This window comes from Dromaius novaehollandiae, chromosome 3 (assembly GCF_036370855.1).
Source record: "Dromaius novaehollandiae isolate bDroNov1 chromosome 3, bDroNov1.hap1, whole genome shotgun sequence".
Lineage (NCBI taxonomy): Eukaryota > Metazoa > Chordata > Aves > Casuariiformes > Dromaiidae > Dromaius > Dromaius novaehollandiae.
In genome coordinates this window covers 67,247,052-67,274,648 of record NC_088100.1, presented here as the reverse complement: position 1 = coordinate 67,274,648, position 27,597 = coordinate 67,247,052, and the positions used below count along the sequence as shown (strand labels likewise).

Below are 27,597 nucleotides of genomic sequence, written 5' to 3'. Positions count from 1 at the left end.
TGTACAGGAGTGGAGCTGCTTCAGGGACATCCCGTAGCGCTCGCAGTCAGTAATGGAGGTCTGTTGTTGACAGCTTGAAATGGAAGGTCATAAATTCTAGCAATTACCTAACCTGTTTTCTTTTCCTTGGTTGAAATGTTTCTGAAACTTAACACTTCTATTTCAACAGTTTTTAACGTTGTTAGCAAGCAGTATGACAAAGGAAAGAAGCAAGAGAAGGATGTTATCTTTTTTTATGTGATTGCATACTTTTAGATGAGTCTTTTTTTCAGGTCCTTTCATGGAGGAAGACTGTCTCACCCCCCAACTTGCTGTAGACTGGGGCAGTTGGGCTAGTGACATTACTGGATCAGGTGTTGATGTGATAGAAAAACAGGATAGAAATTGTCCCTGCCTTGCAGAGGTGGGCTGCAAAAGGAGGTCATTGCCTTGCTTCTTTTCTAGTTCTTAAGTCTGCATGCACTGGTCCTGTGGATTGAGGGAGAGGTATACCTGCGTGTTAGAGCCTGTTTGTAATGAGAGGGGGTCTTGCAGGAGCAGGTTGTTGCTGGAGGACATGCCTTCTAGTAGGGTTCCCTTGGTTCACAGCCTCGTATGTGCTATGGCTACAGCACTCTGCAGTCAAGCCTCTCTCCTGCTCTGGGGCCACGAGTGTCAGCTTGCGTATCAGGTTAATCAGCTGCGTTTGGCGTGGAGGACTCTGGTCCAGGACAGAGGTAGAGCTGCTGGCTTGCATGTTTGTGAGTGACAGATGTTGCAGTGTGCGGAGTGGAGAAGGGGTGTCTGGCTGATGTGTTAGACTGGAGAAGGGTGAGTCGTATTAGTCCAGAAAAAGGACATTCCTAGTGACACCTGAGGTGCTTACGTGAACTGCATAACTATGCCCTATAGTAAATTTTCCAGATCTGGGTACTGAATAAGACTGCTATTTTTTCCATTCCCAAAGTACAGCTGCTTTGTGACGTAGCTGCAGATAAAATCTCAGGACCTTTCCAAAATGGAGCGCTTTAAAGAAGTAGCACGGGGAGACAGGGCCAAGAAAAGGAAATCTTCGATAATTGTTACTTTCTGAAGTGATTTTATTCCATTTCCAGTGTCATGTAACAGCATGTGCCTCAGTGTGGACGCAATTAGAAGCTCATGATTTCAATTCACTTTTCTGTGTTTACATAATATGTCAGCAGCTGTATTTTTACTATATATTTTTAGGTGGTACTGGCAGAAGGAAAAGAGAGAGCCCTACGTGAAATTTATGGAGGCAAATTATCCACCTGGGTTTAGTTATGAAGACTTTGGACCATTGTTTACAGCAGAATTCTTTGATCCCAACCAGTGGGCAGATATTTTGAAGGCTTCAGGTGCAAGATACGTTGTCATAACTTCAAAACATCATGAAGGTAAATGGAAGGTCTGTGAATGTTAGTAATTGTTACATTTCTGTCAGATGAAGAAAAGCCCAGGCAACTTTCCTGCTGGCTAAGAGAGAGGCAGAGAAAGACAGGCAGACTGACTTACCTGCCCCAACCCAGCCAGAGAGGAAAAGACCCACCCAAGAAGTATGCATTTTTTTGCCTGATGCTTGCATGATAGCTATAGTCATAAAGCTTTCATAGAAGGAGGAATTGGTTGTGCCATTGTTCTCTTGCCTGAAACAGTGGGTACTGCTGAGCTTCCTGCAGTAGCTATAGTTCCTTTCCGACTGTTGTGTAATTTATTGCCTAAGGAACGAGCAGAAGTAAACTCTGTGCTGTTTTATGTATAGAACACTGCTGTGTACGGGCAGTTAACTAGCTCTGTAGATTTCTCCAAGGAATTTAGAATATGTTCCAGGAGTTCACTTCAGAGTTAGAAACATACACAGAGTGTAGTTCTTCCTGATGCTGTAGAAGCTAAAATCTGAATGGGGACTCTAAGATGACAGGTGTCACACTTGCACTGAAAGAAATAAGGCAGAATGTTACAGTTTTACAGCTGAGGATCAAAACACAGATGTGAGTGATTTGCTTAAGGTTATGCAAGAAGTTTTTTATGAAGAAAGTCATTTTGTGGGTTGCCTGAGCCGTTGTCCTGTTAATTGTTCTTAACTCTCATCTGGGCTCACACTTCCTGTGCTATTTTTTCCTGCTTTTGGTGACTCCTGTTAAATTACTAGAAGGTGGTGTAGCTAGCTGACTGCTAGACTTGACTGAACTTTCACATTTGCATGCCTTTTCTATGAAGGTGTTGGAGAACTTCACAGACACCATTGATTTTTGACAGCATAATTGTAAGATGGCTAGAAAGAAACATGATGGTGAAGAAAAGCATAAAATATGGAGAAACAATATGACAGCACATCTAGTGAATGTTGCTTGTGTTTGGGGAGATCTGGGTACAGGACAGGCAACTAGTAACTTGTGAATTTTAATAGCAGTTCTGATGCACAAAATTCTGATCCTAGTGATGCCTTTGGCATAATTCCTACTGATTTCAAAAGAACCAAGATTCATTTAGTCTGTCCAGTAGCCTTGGGCATGAATTTTTAGCTTGTTTGTCTTGTAGATGCTATTACATGTATTTATTTCACAAAAATATTGTAAGATTTATTAGGCAATGCTTGTAAAGCAGTCTGAAGGTGAGAGTTGAGCTCCTCTGGTGGTGGAACTTAATGGGCTTAGGTTGGATTGCTGAGTCTCTGAAAAGTTAAATTCCTCCTCATGCTTAATGTTGATATTTTAAAAGCTATTCCAGGAGTTTTTGTACTCTGCTTATATACATCTATTGACTGGTTGACTGAGCTGTTATAAATGTCAAGATAAATGAAAAGTGGATGTTTGCATAAGATGTAGACAGAAGGGAGGAGAATAGTCTTTGAATGTAAATGATAGCTAGTGCATTCTGCAACTGAAAGAGCATTCTTCCTATTGTTGATTGCATGTTGAGAATTTATATTTGAAACAATCTGCAGAAATCCAGATGCCTCCAAAGTTGCTATATTTTTGGTTAATTTAATTGGGACATCTGAATGGAATGAACAACTAAGGAGGAAGGAATAATTATCCTAATTTAGTAGAGACCTGGAAGTTGCATGTTTTTAAATATATAAATGCATGTGTGTGGAGGGAAAAAATACACACGTGTGTGTGCACACTTCGCGACACACTTGTGTGCGTGAAAACTGCAGAAGAGGAACTATAACTTCCCCTCTTCTGCTTCCCTTTGTTATCATTTAATTTTCTCTTTTCAGGCTTTACTTTGTGGGGGTCCAAATATTCTTGGAACTGGAATGCTGTTGATGTGGGACCAAAACGAGACCTTGTGGATGAACTAGCAACATCTTTTAGAAACAGGACTGATTTGCGTTTTGGGTTGTATCACTCCCTATTTGAATGGTTCAATCCTCTCTTTCTTGAGGATGCCACCAATGTATTCAAGACAAGAAAGTTTCCAACCAGTAAATCATTACCAGAACTCTATGAAATTGTTACCAAGTACCAACCAGAAATAATTTGGTCTGATGGAAATGGAAATGCACCAGATACTTACTGGAACAGCACTGGTTTCTTAGCTTGGCTGTATAATGACAGGTATATAGTGATGCTTTCTTAGCTCCTGATCTGAAACACTGTTCCATTTCTAGTTGGTCTCATTTGCTGTATATTTTGCAGAATCTATTGCCTCTACTCATGGGGACTTAACTATATCTTAATTTTTGTGGAATATAAAGTGTCAAGAATGCAGGTCTTCCCTAGAAGAATCAAAGCTTGCTTTAAAACAAAAAAAACCCCTTTTATTTTTAATCACATCTGCAAGTTCATCAGTTATGATGATATCAATTATTCTACCTAATTATATTCTTCCATAAGTATTGTGGACTGCGTGGGCAAACAGGATAGCAGAAGAACCTAAGAATATGGGTACATTGTTGTCATCATGGACTGGACATCTGACAGTGGATGTGCAGTACAGCATGCTTTCTTGCAAATCTCATGTGAAGGTTTTCAGCATATTTTCCTAACAAATGCTGATCTGGGCCTTTTACTAGAAAAGGATTAGAATAGGATCCCTGAAATTGCACTCAATTGAATTGTAATAAATTAGTAGTGCAGAAGTCACCCTAAATATTATTTTCTGGGGGGTGAGGAAGGGGATTCTACTAGTTGTGACTGCAGTTCATAAAATATTTATATTTTCAGTCCAGTTCAAGATACAGTTGTGACAAATGACCGCTGGGGAGTTGGTAGCATCTGTAAACACGGAGGCTTCTACACTTGTAGTGACCGATATAACCCTGGACACCTTTTGCCTCACAAATGGGAGAACTGTATGACTATTGACAAGCGGTCGTGGGGCTACAGGAGGGATGCAAAGCTTGATGATTACTTCACAATTGAGGACTTGGTCAAGGTACAGTAGGACAAATAGGTCACATGCAACTTCTGCTTCTCCCTCCTATTATATGGTATTGTATTACAGTTGTATTTTTAATGAAAAATACTGTTTTAATTAAATAATGAATGCATGAAATCATAAATCATTTTGCTCATTTGCAGCCTAACATTAGTAGGATGGAATATCCATGTTGTTCTTAGTCATTTCTATGAAATTAATATGAGAAAAGTTACCTAATAAAAATTAAGTCAGTTTCTTAGAAACTACTTCCTCTGTGAGTAATTGGCCAAAGACTGAGAGTTCACTGATCTAGCAAGTCTCTTTTACTAGTTTCTGGTAACTTCACTTTTAAGTTGATGAGAAGCAAACAGTTGTGATTTCACAGCTCTTATTTAGGAACTGCTGATTGAAGGCTACATTTTTTCCCCTTCCAGCTAGAAACATTTTATACCTCTTAATAGTCTTTTATCTTGCAAAGAGAAACTTTTTAAATGCATTTATATTGCAGACATACAGGTAAGCACTAGCAGATACAGGATATCCTGTGTTAAGATATTCAATGTCATAGTCTAAGATATTAAAAAAGAAAAAGTATGAAACTTAAGAAAGCTGGATGAAAGCAAGACTTATCTTTCAGAGAAAATGCATTTAATTGCAAAATTCAGCTAGTAAGGGGATGATTGCTTACTCTTGTTACTTAACCTAAATCTGTTCCCTGCAAGAGAGAATTTCAAATTGAAGTAAGCTCTTTTCAGAAGCGGAAGACTTTAATTCATTCAGTAGCTTGTCCCCAGCTGTCTGATCCTCAGACTCATGCATCTCAGTCCTTATCTCTGGAGGGCAGTGTGGATGTGAACACAAATGCTGATGGACTCTATAGAAGAATCAGCAACCTGTGTGCAGGTTGTGAAGTTCACAACGTGGCATTGATGCAGCCTCTTGAAGCTAGAACTTGTTATCACCAAGCGTTGAGATTAAAAGATTTATTAGTAAAATCGTTTACCTATTTTTCTGTAAGTTGCTCCTTGGATTAATAGATCCAGGGAAAGCTCTATTCCAGGATGAATGAGTGTTTGCATCTAGATTAGATGGAGTAACTTTTTTTTACCATTATGTCCACTGATATGAAGACATATTCATTCTTCCATCCTCTTTTGGTGTTTTTATAGTAGGAATGTTCGTGTTATAGTAGGAATTTTCATCTGAATCTCCATCTGTACATTGCATGTTACAGAAATAGTCAGTTATATGCTACATGCATTTTACAGGCCCTGAAGTCTATGACTACTATTAATATATGAATACCTATTCTGTTACTGGTTCTGTTTGCAAAAGGTAGAATACTTGGGAGATAGTACCTTCAGTGACAAGATTTTTTTCTTTTCTAAATAAAATATTGAGTGCTTCATTTTCTTCTAAATATTTTGTGAAAACTAGATACTAAATATCCAAAGCTTCTTACTCTTTTACAGTCATCACCATAAAAATAGGGAGAGCATTAAATAGAGGAAGAAGTTGCCTCAGCTTCAATAAAAATGATGAAGTGGCATCTATGAGCTGTATTCTCTTCTTGTGTAGAGAAATAATCCCCTGTTTTATTAGTAAAACTCTCATGAAATTCCTGTAGAAATCAAAATGCTTAAAAAGTTGTAGAATCTTATTCAAATGTAGATTCGGTCAGAACTATTGGTGTGAGACTGTATTTGGGCTATTTTCTGTCATTAAATTGACTCCATATGAGCTTCCTCATATGGAAACTTAAATTTTGCATTAACAATTGGGATGATCCCCCAAGCCTAAACACACAGCAGTAACATAGCCAGTTCAGTCCATTATTCTGAAGTAATGTACGAGGCTTTAGTAAGTACTTCAAAGTGTATGGGTTTTTTAACCATATGTTCTGTGTGTGTGTTTAAAAACATTTCAGCAACTTGTAGAAACAGTATCTTGTGGGGGTAATCTCTTGATGAATATTGGGCCCACTCATGATGGTCGCATTGCTGTTATATTTGAAGAACGCCTGAGGCAGATGGGTACCTGGCTGAAAGTCAATGGAGAAGCCATCTATGGAACTAAACCGTGGAGAGCACAGAATGACACTGTCACACCAGAAGTGTGGTAAGGCTACTGAAGCAGAATGGAGGCAATATAATGCAGCAGAAGCTTATATGAAATTCTTCATGACTTGCAGCTTACTCTATATGCTGGAAAGAAAAGTATGCTTTTGTCAGTTTAGCTGTGCACGTAAAGGTGTGTATAAAGACATAAGTAGGCAATGGGTGTCAGAGAAGATAGTTTTGGGATGATGCTGAGGCTGGAGGGAAGATTGCATGTGTTTCCTTAATGATCTTGTACTTAGTGTAGCTGGCAACAGAAACTTTAAAAAAAAAAAAAATCCAAAGTATAGAACTGCTATGAAGTGTTTATCTGTATAGTAGAAATACTTGTTACTGTTGAGAAACAGAGGAGAGAAAGAGGCTAGAAATCTGTCTAGCATACTTCACACTTCTTTGTGAGGTAAAAAGGTGTGGGGAAATGATAGCAATTGCTTGGTCACTATATTCAGCCAGTCTTTGGACTCCACTCTGCCTCTGTGCCTTATAGCTGCTGTAACACCTCATGATCTACAAGGGTTTTGGTCTGACCCTCTTCTCTGCTTCACTGGGCTTTATTTTACTCTTGTTCCCAGTAAGATCTGGCTATCTAGCCATAGCCTTGAAATGTTAAAACATCAGCTCTTTAGTAAAATCATTACAATCTTTTTTTATTGTTCCCAGAAATTAAAATGAAGGAAGACAGGAGAAATGTTTCAAATATATACCACAAGATTACCAAGGACAGACTGTAGATAATGTCTGCTGAAACTCAATTTTTAAAAATTAACTGTGCAGGATGAAAGTTTTATTGTTGCACAAACTCCTAGTAAATTATTCTGTGGAATTACTATATGCTTGAGTATGTATGCTAATTACCGTATTTCCTGAATATAACCTGCAGAGTCCCTGTACCCTACATCTTCCTTCCTACATGACTGAGCAGCAGTATTATATGCTTACTAAAGATATAAGAGAGGCTCTTTCACTTCCGTTCTTTAATAGTCTCCACTGCCTCTAGTTTGTTGGAACATATTTGCAGGGAATAGTAGCTTATTAAAGGGTGAGGATTATCTGAAAGGAAGGTTATGCATGTGAACATGTTGTTAATGCCAGCTTTTCAAATCTGTTTTTCCTATCTTGATGTATATGACTGATATATACCACTTTGGAGGATTTACAGGGGAAACTGACTTGCATTTCTGTTCCCTGTTTCCAACCAGGTACACATTCAGTCCTAAAGAAGGCAAAGTCTATGCCATTTTTCTTAACTGGCCGATCTATGGAACTCTGGCACTTGGTGAACCACAGGCTAAGGTTGGAGAAACACAGGTATAGACTCTTCTCCCCTGCTCCTTTAAAACAGTGAGGTTTTTAATACCTAATGCAAGGAATGAACATATTCTCAAGGCATGTGGAAAACACCTCAAGTATTTATCATGTTCCATCAGTGTGCGTTCTAGTTTCTGGCATTTGGGGGAATGCATAACTCTTGGGACAGAGAATATTAAAGAGACCCATCAAAATGTTAGTTTTCGTTTTAGGACCTTCCTTGTCGTAGTCCTCCCAGTGGGATGTTTCTTCTCCAACAAGTAAAGTTGGACCTAGTTGTTGCTGAGATATGTTTTAGCTTGCAAACTGAGGATCAGAAAAAGAGGCCAAGTAGCAGGAAAAAAACTCTGCCAACCCTCCTGTTTCCAGTATAGATTCTAAGCCAGGATTTGTCTATAGAAGTGTCCATTCTCATGACTTTGTATGGCTATACTGTAAGTGCTGTAGTGGTGCAATAGTTTCAAATCAAGGCCTTGCACAAAGAGAGAGCACAGACTTTCATTTTAAAGGACTTTAGTTGCCCAGGGATACAAAATAGCAAGTCACAGTGACCCTACCTATCTGTCTTAAAGCAAGCCATGCTCAGAGGTTGAGGACATTGAAGCTGCACCTACATTTGCAAGTAGCGTGACCCAATAGGAGCAGATTTATAGAGCAGAATGATTAGTGCTTAGGACTTCATATCCACACTATATGCACTAAGGGGGGGGGGGGGCGGGGGTCCCTCTGGATTAGCTTTATTCTGGTCCCATATACTGGATGCTCAGTAGAAGCTAAAGTGATTTAGTGTGTTCCTGGACTGTGTCTTCTGGTTTAGCTTCCTCTGAAAAGAGGTAAAATAGCTTTGTGATGAGGATGAAAGCATTGCAAGTGGGGACAATCAGTTGTTTCAAAAGCAAGCTCCAAACATGATGTAAAACATAAATGACACACCTAGACTGTCTGTGAAGAAGAATGTTTGCGTGCTAAAGGCTGGTCTTCAACTGTTGACTTAAGCTGCTCCACTGTTTTCAGCATTTCACACCAGCTGGCATAAGCATCTCCCCACAGAACATATTTGTGTGGGTTGGTTAGGTCAGCTTTACTCAGAGACAACTGTCTGCACTCTGTAAGAAACTGATGCTAATTCAAGACTAAATTCTACAATGGGAAACTGGCATTTAAGACATAAATGATACTAAGCTCAATGTTTTGGTGCCTATATCCCTAAATCACATGCAAAATATGTTTAAAAAATGTTTATGTACCTTTTATGGCCCTAAATACTTCTCAATTTTAGACATAACACTACTAGCTTTATTACTTACATGTCCACTTTGCAAGTATTTTTGCAAGGTCCTATGACCTTTGATCAGTCATACCATGTGGCTGATGAGTGGTATTTAAGGATAATCTGAGAGTAAAGTAGCTATGAAGGAACACTGCTTTTGTCAACTATGCAATTGTATCTAGTTAAAGGCTTTATTTTAATTTTAGTTTTGGTTTCTATTTCAGGTGAGGCTGACTGGCCACAAGGAACTGCTGAAATGGGTTGCACTGGGAGAAAAGGGAATGCTGATAGCTCTACCTCAATTAAGTCTTAAGCAGTTACCATGTCAGTGGGGCTGGGCTTTGCAACTGACTAACATAAACTGAGCCATACACTCAGGTGGTAGCAAATTGTTCCCCCTGCCTCTGCCCTGCAAATTCTCATCACTGGTTTCTACCTCTTGCTTGCTTCCTTGAGAAACATCAATCATTTCACTTTTTAAATGAAAGATGAACTAATATTAAAGGATGGAAGAGAGTCTCATGGAATCTACTACTGGACAGTTGAATCACTGCATGCAATTTGTTTCAGCACCTACCTTGACCTCTCTGCTCTTCTTTTGAACCAGTTTCTTGCCAAATTATGTGAAGAGGTGCTATGCTTTTAAAGCCATGAGAAAGAAGAAACCTAACTCAAGCCTGTGTTAAACTGATCAGACAGCAAATGTAGCTGTCAGTGATACAACTTCTTTAAAGCAAGAAATAAAACTTCCATAAAAATGTCCATTAAAGAATGACTGACAGTTTTGGAGAATAAGCTTTCCTAGTGCTTGCTAAAAACTGGCAGTTGGTAGTTTCAGTAGTAGTTTAGTTTTATAAGCTCCTACCTTTGAATAATTCTGTCCATTACTGGGATTAAGTACAAAATTTATTATTGGAACTGAGGGTTTTTTAGCTGTTCTTTTTATCATTTTTTAAGGTTAAAGCTGACTCCTATTTAGATCTGTTGCTTTTATGCAATTAACCAGGGTGCCTTTTATGGACTATTAAACGAAATAAATATCTTCAGTGACTAAAGTTTTTTTAAAAAGAAATAATCAAGAGTTGCTAGGGATCTTCAAATGCTGTCTTTCTGCCAAAGTTGAAGCAGAGGGTGGATTGCATCCAACGAGAAATATTCCCAAACTTATCATATATCAGGGTTAGAATTGATAGACCTGCAATGTGAGGTTTGCAAGGAGGGGGAGGACAACAAAACCTATAGTTATTTCAACATAGAGATTAAAGTTTCTTTTTCTTAAATAACATAGATAAATGAAACTTGTAGAGCAATAGTTGTGCATTTATTCTTCTTTCAACTGTGTCAAAACTTTAGTAACGAGCCCCTGAGGTATTTCCTTTTCTGCTGTTAGAGTTATTACACACAAACTTTACATTAAAATATTTTATTACAATACAGACAACTGGGCTCAAAATTAATACAAATTAAGATAAAATATTTACAAGTTATTGTGTACAGCAGTTGCTGTTTGAACAGCATAAACAAGAAAACTTCTAAAAATCCACATTCTTTAGGTATAAAGCAATAGGGACACCACCCCCTAACATGTTGATGAGGAATGTGCATCAGTTGACAAAGACAGTCTCATTCTTCAGAAAGTTTTTGGAATAATGTTCATAACATCAAGGAAAGAAGAGTGTTCCTTTATAAAAAGAAAAGCTTTAGGGAAGAAGAGTGTGCTCTGTGCTATTCTTTGATCATTATTGTTAATGAGTTTTTTTTCCAAAATTTACTACAGCCCAGGCAATTTTTTTTTTAAACAACTTTGTTGTAATACTGTCATGAGATGCCTTTTGGATGAAATAAAAATTATCATAAATAAGGAAGAGTTTAGCCACTTTTTAATAGAAAACTCTCTACATACAGGGATTCTTTCAGGAAGAGTATTTTAAATGGGTGCTTTAAGCAGAATTCTATTAGATAGAACAAATATGGGCTCACTCCCAACTTTTTCTTTAGGTATGTTCCCTCTGCTAGTCTACCACTCCTACACCATTATAGAATTAACCCAAATCTCGTCAGTAGTTGCAAGGGATGTGTTATGAATACATGATCTATTCCTATTAATGTGCAGTTCATTTCTCTAGCTGCTGAGGGGTACTAAAAGCTTCATACACATTAGCAGCAAAATCTTTCACTTGTTCCATCATCAACAGGTCCTGGAAGAAATTGAAAGAAGAATTTGCTTAAGCAACACACCCACCACTTTCCTGTTTTTGCTGCAGTACTTAATTGCATTCATCATGAGAAAAGCACCTGGCACTCCCACAGAGATTTAACTCAAATTTCTTGTATTAGAAATGCTTATGAGCAGAACTGCAAATAGAATCAAGTTGAGAGACTTTTCTGTGTTTCTATAGTGTTTAGTTAAGAGAAGAGATTCTAGGGGAAAAAAAGCAGCATCTCCATGGAGAGTGCAAATCTACAAAAAGTTTAAGTTGTATGAGTTGCTCTTGCTTCTTTTAAAGGCAATGAAATCAAACATACCAAGGTATGTTATTAAAACTGAAACTTAAATTTCAAAATTTTATTTGGGGTATTTAAAATAAGGAAGATTCTTACCTGCACAAAATGACTAGGAGTTTCACTGCATACTGAATGGATCTGTCCATTTATTATTGGAATTATCTTGGCTAAAGGAAGACTGACACTGGAAAGACTAGGAGAGAAAGAAAATAAAATGTTGACCTTTACCTGCTCTGATACTGGTAAAACCATTAAACTTTGTAATTATTACAACTCAAAATAATCATTACTTTATAAGTAGGAGTTGGTAAAATTTAGTTTTGCATAAACTGCAAATTTAAATGTACAGATGAATTTGTTTGTTCCCTATCAAGGCTTTCATTTATTATAGAGAACTGCCAGAGCAAGCTTCATCTGATACGCTGGTGTTCCTATTACACGGCTTTACACTTGCTTCTCATGCAAGAGAAATATGGTTTAGCCAGAGCATGCATGTTTGTGTGTGGATAAAGAGTTGTCAGGAACATCAGTCTAAAATCTCACACTAGGCTTAGGACAGACAGCCAAACTAGAACCTTCGGGATATTATAAGTAATAAAAATAGTATACATTCAGATAAAAAAACATTACTCTTTGAGAACTATAAGTTATTAAGAGAAACGTAGGATTTGATAGGAAAACATACAGAACTCAGCTCTTGAATTTGTTACACTCTCACTGCATTGCTTTAAAACCAAGTTAACTTCAGAGTAACAGCTATTTTTACATAGTCTTTTAGAAAAAGAGGCAGAAGATCCCAAGTGTTAATATCTTGTTCATCATACCAGTGAAGAACTTAACGTTCTGTAGATTCTTAGGCTGCATGTAACTGGACAATCATGGTAATGCCCAATTTTGTTGAGAGTTACAGTAATTGACAGTCAGAGCCTAAGGCATACAGATCTTATCTTCTAACTATAGAAGAATGCTGTGTTCCTCACAGCCTCGCACGGGAGTATTGCAGTACACCTTTCAGTAGTCGTCACCAATGGAGTAAGTCCCCCTTAGCTAGCAAGGCAGCCTACTTTTGCAGTGTTGGCAAAAACTGACAAATATAAATCTTTTGATTTCTACTTTCAGATCCCTTAGTAATGATGGAAAGGCACCTCAGGCAAATTCTAGCAATGTCATGGGTGAGAAGCAGCATGCAATACTCCCAACTCTCTACTTCATCACAATGAGGAGACAGTATTTGTTCCTGGTGAGCAAGAAACAGAATTCTTTCCAGCATGAGAACTTCACATAGGCAGGAAAATCTACAGCTTTTTTTGGAATTCACTATGAAGCCAAAAGTATTATCACATAAGAATCACAGCAAAAGAAGACAGTTACCTATTTACAGAGCCATTCTGACAGAGGTCCTGTTCAGTAGGTCTAAAAAACTCGGCCATATTGTCCAGCAATCGACTGAATCCTCTGTTTAAACATGTGCTTAAAACTGTACCAAAATCTGGACTGAAAAAGTAAACAAATGCTGGTTTTGATTTTTAGGATTTATTTTTTCAAACTAAAAAACACTATAAAAGTACTTAGTGCTACAGACATCCTTCCCATAAGTTAAAATGTACAACACAGATGAAAGGCCCTTAGTATAGCCACCTCAAGAAATACTGGCTCCCCAGATAACTCTACCAAATGAGTCAACCTAAGATTAATGCAGACCAGATAAATCAAAAGCATTCATCACTTCTCTTTCTTATTAAGCACTAACATAGAAGGGGCTTTTCTCACGCTTAAAATCCTCCAGATGCCTAGCAGCTGAATTATAACAATAGTTTGGCATTTAGCTTAGTTCACTTGTATTCATTGTTTATTACAGAAGTCTCACTTGGTAGCTCTCTTGTAAAAGGATGAATACAGCCACTCATAAAACCATGCATTAAAAATAAATCCTGATAAAGGAAACTAAGCCAAAATTGGTGTTTATTTTATCAAAGCAAGTAAACCCAATGAAATCAGTCTCAATTTACTGTGGTATAAGCAGAAGAGAGATACTCCTCTGTTGCTGCGTAACTACAGAAAATGTGAGGAAGGGTTAAGGGGATCTGGCTGAGAAAGGTATCCTGGTCATCTTGTCAAGACAGGATTATTTCTTATAATTGAGTTGCTATTACTTTGATCAAATAGATGTTTATAAATGCATGGAGAAACATAGCTTTGTTATAGAAGAAAAAATGATTACTCTAAAGAACAAAAATCTAAATAAGATACTCAAATCCCACAGTTTCAGAGCTCTCAAGTTTAAAAATCCCAGCCTACAATCACTGAATTTAAAGTTTTAATGCAATGCAATGGTTAAATGGTCACATTTTGGAAATTAAAATTTCACCAGCCTTTTATATGAAACCAGTTTTTTCAATACAGGATATTTCTCTATACCTTTCTAGCATATCTCTAGTTTCATTAAGTAATTTAATTGTAGCAGTGTCTCTTTCTGTGAGTCCACAGGCCTAGAAAAAGCAAAGACAGATACTGTTAAATAAGAAATCCATTAGCAACCATAAGAATAATAGCAGCAATGGTATAATTATGCACCCTGGAGTCAGGTCAAGATACGTGTTGAGTCAAAGCAATTTAAAAAATGGATTTTATATCATGATAATTTTTTTTATAATTTGTACATATTCCTTTTGATTGATAAGTGTTTTAATTAAAAATATTAGAAAGAAATACCAGACTAATTGAACAAAGTATTTTTTCCACTTCTGACCTCCAAAATGGAGATAAAACCTTCATATTTGCCTAAGTTAAAGGGATAGGTATATGCGGTCATTTACTGAAGCTTAAATTTCTTCTTTATACTAGTTTAACATGAAGTTAAGAATGAGTTTTCTCCAACTCCATAATGTGGGTGGAGACAAACAACCTCCAGAAGATTTAGGAAACTATTTTAATGTTACAACTGAGACTTGATAGAACTTTCTCTTGACTCCTATTCATTTTCCAGCCCAAATCAAGAGAGGACTTCAGCACACCATCACTTTCTTGTGCATCAGCTGAGATGCTAAAATTGTCCATGATCTTTGCTGGTAGGCCAGTGCAAGGTAATATGATTTAGCTTAGGGCTGAGTTAACCTGTCTTATGTTATGGCACACACCACAGGCAAAAGCCGTAATTTGGCTGTGCTTCTGAGTTCCAAGCTGACATTCTGAGGATGACACTTGTTTTCAATCAACCTTACTTTGCCTAGATTAAAGCAATAAGGATACTTGATTTATGGAAGAGGCACTGCCATTTACCAAAGATAGTTACCATGGTACAAAAAGAGATTGTCATAAAAAAAAAAAAAAAAAAAAAAAAAAACCCAACTACCTAAACAAACAAGCAAATAAAAAAAACAGAATGAAAAAAGGCAGGTGAAAGAAATCAGAACAAATACCTGGCTAGCCAAGGGGTTTTCTTCATCTGGCATCAAATAATGACACAAGGGAGAGTAAGATGCAATCTTATCTGAATCTTTATATTCCACTGCTTCCCTGATATCTTTAAGTTTCTGTTCCAGCTCCAAAAGAGACAAGGTTTGCTTAAGGGAAACACTGGGAAGCAAAAAGGCTACAATGTTGATTGCAGAAATTAATAATGATAATTCATTAATCTATTCATAATGTGATAATGTGTTCACAAGTAAAAATCAGTATGTCCCCCCCTTACCCCTCTGATTCTGATAAAAGTCACTGTTCTGGGATCAGTCATCACAGTAAAGATAAAAAGCTAACCACAGAGAAATATAGACTTTTACCTTCCAAAAACTTTATGCACAGCTTGTTTAACAACAGTTATTAACTCAGTCAGTCCTAGAACAAGAAAAGTGTCAAAATTATTCTAATGATTTACTCAATCTAGAAGATAGTAGTATTTTATAAGTATACTTAGCTTATAGCACCATACCATCTCCTAAAAGATGCTGAATACTTGATAAATATTGCTGCTGGACTTCAGGGGGAGCTAATGGTGTCTTGAGGGGGAAAAAAAAAAGTTTTGTAACATGCCAACAGTAGAGAACAATGCAAAAATCCTTTCAAGCAGGTTGTGACCAATTTCCTTAATTTTTATACTATCCTGAGCAGACAGATTCCCCCATTCTCATGCCTCTAGAAAACAACTGCATTCAGTAGCTCTCTGCTGAAGAGAGGTTACTGCTCAATCAGACTAGTTTCAAAGTAGAATAAGGAGTTCAGAAATTTCTTCAAAGAAAAACTGAGGAAGAGGTTCTGAAAAAAATATATCATGACTTCCCTTTGGTCTTTTGCAGTTCACTAAGGTCATCCTCCCTTTCAACCATGTGTTCAAGTCATTACAGTCAAATCTGTAATAGCCAAGCACCTGCCCGTCAGTCTGGCAATTTCTTTCCCCACAGACTTTAGGGAATAGCAAGACACCTCCCAGAATATCCAGATATGTCATTACAGGTTGTGAAATCTGCAGGGGAGACAACAGTCTCAAATATTCTCCTCTCTCACCAGTCACAGCCTGTAGCTTCTGATTCTTTCTCCCTGCCATCAGCCCAACGGATCTTTCATACATTCTCTGGCATTTTTCTCTTCCATACTACATAGGTATCTCTTCTATCTTTAGTGGCATAGAAAAGCTGCTTTCAGTTTGCATTCATATAAGGAAATCCCTTAGAAAAACTGCACTGCAGGTGAAACCAGATCCTTCATCTCCCTATAAATTTAACCTAGCAGAATAAGATACTTAGGCTCAAACCTAATAAAAGTCATATAACTCCCTATGTGATAGAAAATAAACTTTCAGAAATTGAAACAGAATCTCAGTTTGCTCCAGCATAGTGCCTTGGAGTTGATCCTGTCAACCCTCTTCTCTATGGGAAAAGTAACAGAAAACACGTTCATACTCCAAACTCAGCTTGCCCAAAAACTTTTTGAGATTTTACAAAATGAAACATGACCTCCACCATCTCTGCCCCCTCCAATGAATGCTTTTTCTAAAACCCTCAGATGTGCTTTGACATGCTCTTTCTTGACTTTCAGCTGGAGCAATCAGAGAGGCACAAGACAACTAATCAAAGTTTGCATCCATTATTTTAGATAAGCCTTCCAACAATTCACAGATATTCCTCTGTACAATGGGCATTCACTTACTACTAGTGGAATCTATTTGTATTGAGCAGTGATAGCTATAACATATAAATGAAAAACCTTGCTTGGCACCACCAACGTAGACAGCTAAAAGGGCTTTGGGAGCAACTGGAGTTAGATAAAATAGTCAAACATGAAAGTCAACAGTTTTCTTCCTTACTTCTACAAAAACTTAACTGGGGGAATTCATCTACATGCTAGATATGAATTAACCTTCTCTAAGCCACACAAACACAGACAAAAGCTATTCTGCAATATTGCTAGTATTTCGTTAAGCAACAGGATTACCAGATCATCCAAATTTAGAGGCTGTGAAAACACATCTATGTATCTTATTATCAGGAATACTTCCACATCTCTCACTCTTGCAGCATTCTTGGTTTCATCCTAACACTCCTAAGCTATAGCCTTTTTATCTCTCAATAATTCTTTCACATCCATGAAGTTACACTTTTGAAACAAAATAAAAACTTACTGTGCCATTTTTGCAGACTGCAGCATTATCTAGGTAGATGTAACCACCAATAATATTTAATTGGACTCTCAAAAGAACTACTAGCATACAGGTACTATATACAGATACAATGCTTCTTGTGAAACCTTGAAAAGAGACAAAGAAATAACTTTAAAGTTAAAGAAATAAGGGCGAGTCAAGGAGGGAACAGAGCTCTCCAAGACTCAAAAAATGCTGATGACTTTTAAATACACAGTAACTTCTCTCACTGGTTGCCCTAAAATACATTTTCACAGCTCACGCTGAAGACGATCACAACTCTAAGATGCATAGTGACTACAACTAAAGTGTCGCATGATTTGAAGTACTATATTAATATAATTTAGCATGTTACACAAGATATTTTAGAAAAAAAAAAAAAGTTATATATGTTGCTCCAGAAGGTGTACCCTATAACAGATTCCTTTCTAAGGAAAATGGATGTGCTGTCAAACCCGCTTTCTTCACTAGGCCAGGAAATGCACACAGCAGGTTAGCCCTCATTATGCCATTAAGACACAGAAGGCACAACAGCAGCTCGGAAACAGAAAACAAAAGTTACCTGGGAGCAGCTAATATCTAAAGAAAGAAATGAAAATGAGCATCAGCTGCTAGCCACTAAGCAACAGAGGATGTTTGGAAGAAGTGACATGAATAAATTTGGATGAGTGCTGAGTAGGAAGGACGGGGGAAGGAAGGACCCAGATAAAAAGTAGGATCTGCAAAGGTGTTGTGAAAAGGAGAAACAAAACCAAAAGGAAGGAAAGACAAAACCAAAGTGCAGGGGGGGGATAACATGGTACCAAGAAACTAGAAGGGGTATTCAACCCCAACTCTGTGGCATTTCACTATATAATTATCTGACTTCACTATTCAGCCTTCCCTTCCTCTTCTTCCATCAGCCAATATATAAAATGATGAACCAAAGGGTTCCACTGCTATGGTGGTTACTTGAAGCTTAGGCTCAGAAAGAGGAAATACAAGGCCATACAAGGGCTGGCTTACATTTCCGAGAGAAGTTTTCTGCTAGGTTCAGCACGTAATTTTCTGAAAAGCTAGTCTGATTTTCCTACGGTGGTACAGAAAGTTTTCTTAAGTAGAATAACATGAGAGGCAGTAAAACTCCTCCCCTTGGTCTCTGAGCTTCCGACTTCCCTGAGGAATATTAAAAAATGCTTACTTAGGAGCTTTTTTTTGGGGGGGGAGGGGGTGGGGGGGATTTGGAGGGTGGTATGTTATCTTCATATCTGCTGAAACAACAACCCACTCTGGTATACTGTAGATCTGAAAGACATTTTTTAATTTATACTAAAGATTATGTAGATGGAATCTTTCATTTACACTTACTTATTATCTTTAAATCCTCCCATATTTCTAACTTGTTTGCTGGCCTGTGGGAAAAATAAATTGAAATATTAAACATTAAAAAGTGTATTTTCCTTGGAAATTAATATAGAAGCTAAATGAAATAGCAGAGCTCCAGGGCAAGTTTATGTAACTTTTATTATTATTTATTTTAGGTTTATGTCTACATTGATTTGTATAGTTCAGGAAAATAGTATATAAACAATGTACTATGAAGTCATAGAAAAGATGATAAAACTTTAATGTAAAAACACAGTATTTAATGATATGGATTATATACAGTTATATAATCAGTTTTGAATTCCTATGCTAAACAGTCAGAAAAAAAAAACCCTTTGATGGCGCAAAGTGGTAAGTCTTTTCTGGGGCCTTCATCTTGTATATATTTAACACAGACTTCAGTTTAGTAGGGCGCTCTCTATGCCCCTGTGCATAACAGCTGCAGGATCAGAATTTCCATCTCACTTTTCTTAAAAGACTCACCATTGCCTCGATTGGTTTATAAAGCACATACTTGATCAAAAAACAGAAACAGACTCTGACCATCTATGAAAAAGAGCTACTGCCCCATGCACACAAATGCAAGCTTTTTGTTTTTCTTTTGCCAAGAGGCATGTTTACTTTTTTGACCTAACCAATTCCTAAGACTGTAGATATTCTACAGTCAAAAGAGCAAGACTGTAGATTGCACAGATGCATCTGAATTGCCTAAAGCACATGACACATTTAAAACTACAAACCAGAGGTAATGTTAGCAATATAGCTGCAGTAATAGAGGTGAGAGCAAGTTAAGCATCCAAAAATTTTAGTCACCCTTTCTCTTTTGAAAAGCACTGTCAGTAAATAATGGCTATGGTATTTCTATGATAAATGAAATAATTTGTGAAAGTAGTCAGGGAAACATTTGGCAAAGTAATACTTTCAAAATCAAAACTAAATATGTAGGGAAGATAGTTCAGATTATGCTTAGATTTTACAGTAATTTTCATTAGAAATAATTTCTCTGAATAGGCACAGTTCACCATTATGGGATGTTTTCATCTTTCTGGAACGCACACATGAACTTTGGCACTAGTTTGACCATTACACCATCTTGCACGTAAACAACGAATTTTTTTAGCTCACCACTATCAAATAATGCAGATGAACTGATATAATGAACTATTAAACCTACAACTCTAGAAAGTGAAGAGACATATTAAAGAAAGTATAGCTGGAAGAGATACAAAGAAGATGCGTATCACATATGAAGACAGCTTACATATGCTATTTTTCATAAGCTACAGCTTTAAAAGCCATTCTAGAACAAGACAAAAGACAGACTTAAAAAAAGTAACATTTCTGTAGGTAATGCACATAACAGGACTCAAAACCACATGTTACTTATGAGCAGAAAATTTTCCATGCCAACAGAAGAGAGAAAGGTAAGCCAATACATCAACTTCAGCCAATTCATTTGCACCTATTATGTCTAAATGTTTTATAGAGCTCATGCTTATGAAGTTCTTTCTCACAATGTAAGGCAACAGCAATGTATCAGTTTAAGTCTGCAAGTATGAAGTCCAACAGGGGAAATGTATTTTTCAGTCTTCATTTGCTGCAATTTATTAGGACTCAGCTGCTATTCAGAACTCCACTTTTATTTCACATTTGTTTATTTGGAAAGCCATTATCTGCTACAGAAGCAAGGCAAAAAGTAATGCAAACATAAAATAGAGGCTTGGAATAAAGCTAAGTGTTGAATAGATGGGAGACACATAACTTTCACAAGACTACAACAGCAACTACTTTGCCCCACCTCATTCAATCACACTGCTTTGAAATGAGGAGGAGGACAGAGAGCATGAACACTGGTGGCCCTGTGCGGTGCTCCCTCTTGAAATGTTTCTTGGAAGACTGACGCCTGCCTCCCCCTTCTATTCCTGGCCACCCCAAATTGCTAAAGCAATGCAACAAGTTTTTAAATTTAAGGAACTTCCAGGATTTTAAGTTAAAGGTGTTTAACTTAACGAGATCTTCTCATAGACAGATTTCATGAGAAAAAGAATGTATCTTCAGGCACATTAAGAAAAGTAAATATTCTTTCGTATGCTCAACAACAATGACATTGCAAAAGTCTGAAGCATTTTGACTGATCTTCTCAAATCCAAGTAGCAAGAAAACAAAGCCATATCTTTGTCTGCAGCACAAGAACACGGAGCTTCCTGAAAGACTAACCTTAAAGCCAACTCTGATGCATTATTTCCTGATCTGTGCCTCCCAATCCCCTCTCTGCCATTTCAGTTCATGAAGTTCAAGCATCTAGCTAAAACACCCTCAGCGAAGGTTGGAAAAGGAAGCATTAAGATGCAAACTCTACTGTAGGATACAGTCTAAACAGATATCCATGCTTACGAGACACTCATGACCTCAGCTGCATGTAACCAGCATTTTTTAAAATATTTGGATTCAGAAATGCATTACAACAGTAAAGAAAGCTCATCTCTTTTCTCACTGGGATCACCAACTGTGTAAGTGTGGCATTATACTTGTAAACTGTTCCAACTAGTCAGACAAGTTGGAGACACCAGATATAATCTCATGAAAGAATGCATGCTACAGAGAAAAAATAAAGACATTATGTACCTTTACCATGAAGCAAAGGTTTACAGACCTTTGTAGACTGTTTTGCTGTACAGTGCAGAAAACAAAACTGGTGATCCACAAGATCTCTTGTTCTTTCAGATTAACTTTTCATTGAGTAAAACTCTTATTATGACAAATATATTAAATATTCCATGAAAATTGAAAATTTTCAATTCCTCATTGTTTTGAGTAAATATTGTTCAGTTACAGTTACCAATTCTCAGAGAAGTTATTATCAATGCATTATTCAGTGTGTAATTGCCATCATAAATACCACATTCTCTTGCCTGGTTGTGGGCAGCTTTTTGACTGAAAAAAGACAATGACTGGATAAGCAATTTATTAAATGCTGGACAGCTGAACTTATAGCCACATAAGTAAGTTAAGAGGAAGTAAACTAGAGAGGTGGTCTAGAGTGAGTCAGGAACCCTGTGTTAACTGCCTACTTAACACTCTTAATCCATGCTAAATGCCAAGCAGCTTACTCCATCTTTAAGGTATGCTATTTTGCACTTTATGTATGTATTTAAAAATATGCTATTTGTTCCTGCGGTTATAATGAAAATAAAGGTGTTTTTACCCTGCCAGCGATAAGAAACTTGAACAGGTCAGAAATGGAATGCAGTGGGTACATACTCCCTTTTATCACTGGTTTTACTATAAAACAAAGTATTTTTTCTATGTGATGGCTTATAAGCAATCAGAGACTTATAAGTTATTATCACAGACAAGTTTCTTTGCTGTGAAGTTAGTTAACAACAAAAGAAAAATCAGAGTAATTGATACCCATAGATGAAGAAGTGTGTCTAAACTCGATGCATTCCTCTTCATGTATGAAGTGCCCCTACTTGCTCTACTTAAGCAAACAAAATCATTTCTCATAGCTCATTTCTTTCAGACAGTTATCCACTTGTAATCTCCCCTTGGATACTTTTCACTACCATTTACATACATGTCTAAGATTACATAAACAATTTTAACAAGCACAACATCAACAACTCATTCAAGATGCTGCGCCTTCTTTAACAAGAGGACTAGATGCCGTAAGCACTTTATCTGCGTATCTTACAAGCACTCACCAAAAACCATGGCTCTCATTGCAGCAAATCAAAGCAATGATCACTTCTTGTAATATTTGGAGAATGACAGTCATACCTATCAGACTATATCTAACATGATGCAAAATATTTACATAATGATTTCAAAATACTTTAAGACTAGTGATTCAAGTGGACAAAGGATCAAAATCCTGTGTTCTCTAAATTACAAACACATTATTAAAAAAACACTTTATCTCATGATCAAAAGACATTATCCTTAACATAATTAACAAAATAGTCTTACCTATTTTTAAGTAGAGACGTGAGACTCTCAGAATTTAACTGATGCATTAAGGCATCCCTCAATGTTGGAAGCATTGACAACACTATCATTGAAAGAAAAAAACAAAACCTGTCAAGAAAAACATCTTGAATCTGTCCCCAACTCTCACTATACTCTCTCTCTCTCTCTCTCAATAGATACCACATAACATAGATCTCCTGCTCAACATGCAAAGCTGCGAGGACAAGCAACATAGGAAATCCTGAGAGTGCTCAGTGCAACTACCTGCTTACCTCTTATCAGCTTGGGAAAACTGCTGCTCTTCTGTGGCTACATGGCTCTGGTTGGCTCTACCTAGTCACATATGCTGTGCATATCTGTGCATATCACATGCTGTGCATGTACATGCCCTCAATCCTCCAGAAGAAAAACTGGTTAAAATCTACACTGTTGAATTTCCCCAGATGAGAAGAAAAAGTTTTGAGTTCTTTTCCAATAAGAGGGCCAGAAAAATATATGAGAAAGATATCTTTTAAACAAAGAAAAGCTTGCAGGAAAAAATCCTTTACTTCTCAAATATTCAACATCCAAACTCCTGTTGTACGATGGGAACAGAAAATGGAAAACAAGCATGCACAGAACAAAATAAATGCTAAGAACAAAATATGAAAAAAGGGCAAAAAGAATGCACCCTGCCGGACAGAAGGTACTTGGTACAACAAATAGCAAAACAAAACTTAGCCCTTGCAGTAAAATCAATCCCAGTACTACAAAATGCAAAAGATTAAAAAGGAAATACAGATTGATCGGGGATAACAAGGCACACAGAAAGCATTTTGAGCCACCCATAAAGCCATTACAAATTTCAAAAGAAGGAGGAAATACAGCCCAATTTGTTTTATAGAAATAGTTTTGAACGTCATGTATTTAAATGAGTGACGATTTTGTTAAACTCTACCCCACTATCTCCTCTCCACAATCCAAGGACAAATACAATTGCTTTCATTTTTGCCACCAAGCAAGTGAAGTACCTTTTAACTGTTCCAAGTGTAGGGAATTAACGTGTTGATGTGTTTCTTGCTGCAAATAAATATGACCCACCAAGTTCTCTGTGTACCTTACTAACATGTTATAATGAATAAGAGTATTAATCCTGCTGTAAATTCAATGTTTTTTAAATCTGGGTGCTGTTTCACATGCAATTTAAAAGAATACAGAAAGGGTTCTGAACTGACAAAAGCTGTAACCTTCATGTATTTATATATGCATGTACAAATGGATATATTCAAAACCAAGGACTCAGATGACCTCTAGAAATCCTTTCAGTCCTCTGTTCTTCTGATTCTATTTTTATTATACTAGCTGACTATATTTATGTAATAGTATTCAATTTTTAAGAATCTGAATTCTGCTACATTTCTTTCTCACTCTCATCTCATCAATATGTAGCATAAATCTCTAAACAATTCCACCTATCAAGAACACTAAGTATTTCCTTATCTTACCTGTCATATTGCATGTCCTCTGATTACTTTCAAAATGATACTGCCTTCGTGCTTGGGCGATGTATTCAGCTGCTTCTCTTTCTTGGATTTCTCTGATTTTCCTCTGCCCATACTTTCCCAGTAAATAGACTCCTACAGAGAGATTTTTATATGACAAGTTGCTTTAAAAATGTGAAGAAGCCCTCCTTCAGCCCCTTTCATTGGTTTTAAACCATAAGGGTACATAATATTTGGGGGGGGATATGTGGGTCTTGAGTATTTTAATGGGAACGGATGATGGTAATCATCAAAACAATGTCTTCAAAATGAAGCAAAATGTCAAGGGTAACGATTAGAACATGATATGAAAATTATCTACGACGAGATTTTTTGCCCTTCAAAAAAGGTATTTTTGGTACTACTGAAATGTGTACAAGTAGTATTGAAGAGATTGAAGCAAAGATTATGCAGAAAAGAATGCAGAACAACAGAAAGAATAAAGAAAGAAACTTACATGCATTAAGTCTAGAGAAGGATAAAAATGGAAAGTCCTTCTAAAAAAAATCCTTCTAAAATTAGCAGCAGAGAAATTAGAGGTAAAATTCAAGTCTCTAAAACCACAGAACAGAAAAATGATACAGTCCAACAGTTCCTTTGTTTGTTCCTGATACTTGTGCATAGGAAGAACCTTAGCTTCAGGTGGGGCTTCACTGCAGCCCTCAGCTACATCACCTTCTCCATGGGCTTCTCCATTCTCTCCTCCCATCTTCTGGTCTGATTTCTTATCATGCCTGGTTCCTACTCTCCAGCTCCACACTCTTCCCACCCTTGAGGGTCTAATCATCCCCCATCATCCTCACTATAAACCTCCATTTCCACAAAGACCCACTGAAAATTCTTGCTCTGTATTTCTCCTGCTCCTCATATAAACATCCCTCTGAAGCATCCTCCAAGTGCTCTGCCCACACCCCCAGGGGTTCACAAACCTCTCTAGGCTTCCTGCAGCCCACTTCTCATCTTTCTTCATCTCCATCTCTCTTCCCTTTCTAAGCCATCCCTCAAGATACCACTGTGTCTTCCATACCTCCTGCAGCACCTTCGCCCACTGTGAAGTCCCCTCCATGAACCCCACACTCCCCAGCCAGGGCATCTCACACACTGCCATTGAAAAGATCTTACCCCTACTGCAGTCCGTGCTACCAACAACCCACCCTATGCATGAAGTTAATTTGCTGTTTCCTATACACACTAATAGCAGTAATTACCTATCTAGGAACCGTCATTTCTCTGTATATCAAGCTGTTCTCACATTCTCACTCTCACAAAAGAATCTAAAGAAAGAAAAAGGGGGGGGGGCACAGAAAAGACTACTTTACACCTCCATCATGTCCTGTCCATTGGCGAACAATTCCCTAAATACTGATATTATTCTGAAAAGTGCCAGACCTGGCTCTGTTAAGTCAATAATGGTACGCAGAAGAAATCTGCCCATCAGATCTTTTTTTTTTCTTCCCACCAATGTAAACTCTATCTAAACATAGAGCTACAAAGTTTTCTTCAAAGTCGAAATTTTAAGTTTCAAAAGATAATACCTGACAGAATGAATGAATTTGATATTCAGCAGCTGCTGAATGCTAAAAGTTATTAACTATTTTTCTAAGCCAAACTCACCGGAAAAAAAAGGAACCCACAAAACCAAAGAAAATTTTGAATGTTACATAGTTTGGTCATCAGAACCTTTCAATACGTTCTCCCAAACTGTCACCAGTATTTTAAATGGCATGTCGCCCCTAATATCTACAGCTGCAAAAAAATATGGCTATCCATATTGGCATTAATAGGCAGCTACAAACAACACCAGTTTCAAACAATGAATCTCTTCCATTTACTTACCAAAAGCATCAGAAAATAAAAATATGGAGAGTGATTCTCTGTTGTCTCAGCCTTTAGGCACACTAATTACTTGTCACACATGGAAGATCCACCCCATCAAAAAAATTAAATATTTTGGTTCCATGTACATAAAACGCGATTTTAACAATGCAAATTTTTAACCAAAATGAGACTTCATAATTAACATTTAAATACAGTTTTCTGTAAAAAGATAAGCAACTCCTGTCAAGAAGCAAGAATATATGTTTAGAATATAACCCTCAAGGTATGGATTATTTTTTTGCAGCTTACTTACTGAAACAGCAACAATTTTTTTTTTTTTGGTATAAGCAAATAATTCATTGAACACAAGTTTTTTCAAACATTTTATCCCAATCTCTAATTCAAATTTTATTCAGATCCAGTGGTTTGTCAAAATAATTATTTTTGTTTCATTTTTTCCTAAAAATAAATCATTTTACTCCAAGTTTTATGGCGGAGGGGTCTCATAGGTATAAAAGTGCCTCCTCCCGCATGTACACATGGTGCATGCAGACGTGAGACTGCAAGAAGCAAACAATTCAAGAAGAATCATGTGCATGCCCTAGAGTAATATGCTGGAGTGGCACCTTCATAATTAAGATTGAGACAGCTAATTGCTTAACAGTTGATTGTTAAAGCAGTGTGATTACTCTGCACTAAGAATTGCTGGGCCTCATGAGGGTCCAAAGTTGCATTAACAGCTGTCCAGGTTTAACAAGGAGTTTCCAGAGAAAACACTCATCTAAAATGGTGCAGCTCAGGGTTCTGCATGCATGTTCGCATTTTACTTCTGAAGTAGAGTGTGTGCACCTATAAAATTAATTCGGAAGACTCTAGAAAACAGCACAGATTTTGAAGGCAAAGCTGAATGAATTAAACAAAAATGCAAGTCCTTACTGCTGCTTAGAGTTCAAAGCAGAACCAGAAAAAGCCACATCCTAAGAACAGCCATAATGTCAACATTAACTAAAATAATAGTAAGAAACTAAGTTATCATATTGAAATCCCTTATATTAAAACAAGAAAAGTGAACATCAAATTTTTACAGTAACTGAGATATCTCAATTTTACCTCTCAATAGGGGATAAGAGATCTGCAGAAAGTGGCAGCAGCAACATTATACTCATCTGTCCCTATGATTAGCTAAACAGTTGTACAGAATTTCATACAGTATCTTTCCCATACGTTCCATACAAAATCAGGAATTAAAAAAAAAAAGCAATACACTACATATGAGACTATCCAAAAGACAATTTCTATGTAAACCTTTTTCCACCTTTGTTAAAATGTAAATTATGTGAGCAACTATAGTCCGATCATTTCTGAATCACACGAGGGTCAAACACAGATTAGAGGTGCAAACCAGGATTACATCAGCTGATGTCTGAAGATTCAGATACAGGAACCCCAGAAAGGATCTGATACTACTATTCATACTGCTCTAAAACTGACCTGCAAAGTGAAATATATTTATACCGGCTATTCTACAACACAGGGAACATTGGTGTTCTACCATATCCCTATCCTGTGGAAGCAACATTTTCATTTATCTGTTAACAGTGAATTGAGATAAATATGCTCTAATTTCTCTCTTATACTGTAGCACTGTATAGTTTCTTCCTATTTAAATACAAGTCACAGAAGAAGACTACAAAATCTGCAGGCTCTTTACACCTTCATGCC

At 37.1% G+C, this 27,597-nt stretch overlaps 2 protein-coding genes across 6 annotated transcripts in view; one reads left to right on the top strand and one right to left on the bottom strand.

Moving 5' to 3' along the window:
* Window positions 1-14,287, top strand: part of FUCA2 (alpha-L-fucosidase 2) — a 15,633-nt gene extending 1,346 nt beyond the window's left edge. Inside the window, exons 2-7 of one of the 2 annotated variants that reach the window (XM_064509071.1) lie at window positions 1,210-1,397; window positions 3,227-3,566; window positions 4,176-4,386; window positions 6,299-6,489; window positions 7,688-7,796; window positions 12,691-14,287. In XM_064509071.1, the coding sequence (XP_064365141.1) occupies window positions 1,210-1,397; window positions 3,227-3,566; window positions 4,176-4,386; window positions 6,299-6,489; window positions 7,688-7,796; window positions 12,691-12,699 (1,048 nt within the window). In that variant the 3' untranslated portion in view covers window positions 12,700-14,287. Of the gene's footprint in view, window positions 1-1,209; window positions 1,398-3,226; window positions 3,567-4,175; window positions 4,387-6,298; window positions 6,490-7,687; window positions 7,797-9,290; window positions 10,109-12,690 lie in introns of those variants that run through there. The other variant, XM_026119802.2, reaches the window with a different exon arrangement.
* Window positions 10,474-27,597, bottom strand: part of PEX3 (peroxisomal biogenesis factor 3) — a 21,332-nt gene continuing 4,208 nt past the window's right edge. For 2 of the 4 annotated variants that reach the window (XM_026119426.2, XM_026119418.2), the window contains exons 2-12: window positions 24,022-24,153; window positions 22,538-22,619; window positions 18,551-18,594; window positions 17,186-17,310; window positions 15,500-15,566; window positions 15,351-15,405; window positions 14,991-15,147; window positions 13,990-14,060; window positions 12,943-13,065; window positions 11,668-11,764; window positions 10,474-11,264 (exon numbers count right to left, since the gene is read on the bottom strand). In XM_026119426.2, coding sequence (XP_025975211.1) covers window positions 11,181-11,264; window positions 11,668-11,764; window positions 12,943-13,065; window positions 13,990-14,060; window positions 14,991-15,147; window positions 15,351-15,405; window positions 15,500-15,566; window positions 17,186-17,310; window positions 18,551-18,594; window positions 22,538-22,619; window positions 24,022-24,153 — 1,037 coding nt within the window. In that variant the 3' untranslated portion in view covers window positions 10,474-11,180. Of the gene's footprint in view, window positions 11,265-11,667; window positions 11,765-12,942; window positions 13,066-13,989; window positions 14,061-14,990; window positions 15,148-15,350; window positions 15,406-15,499; window positions 15,567-17,185; window positions 17,311-18,550; window positions 18,595-22,537; window positions 22,620-24,021; window positions 24,154-25,265; window positions 25,320-27,597 lie in introns of those variants that run through there. The other 2 variants (XM_026119445.2, XM_026119436.2) reach the window with 2 other exon arrangements.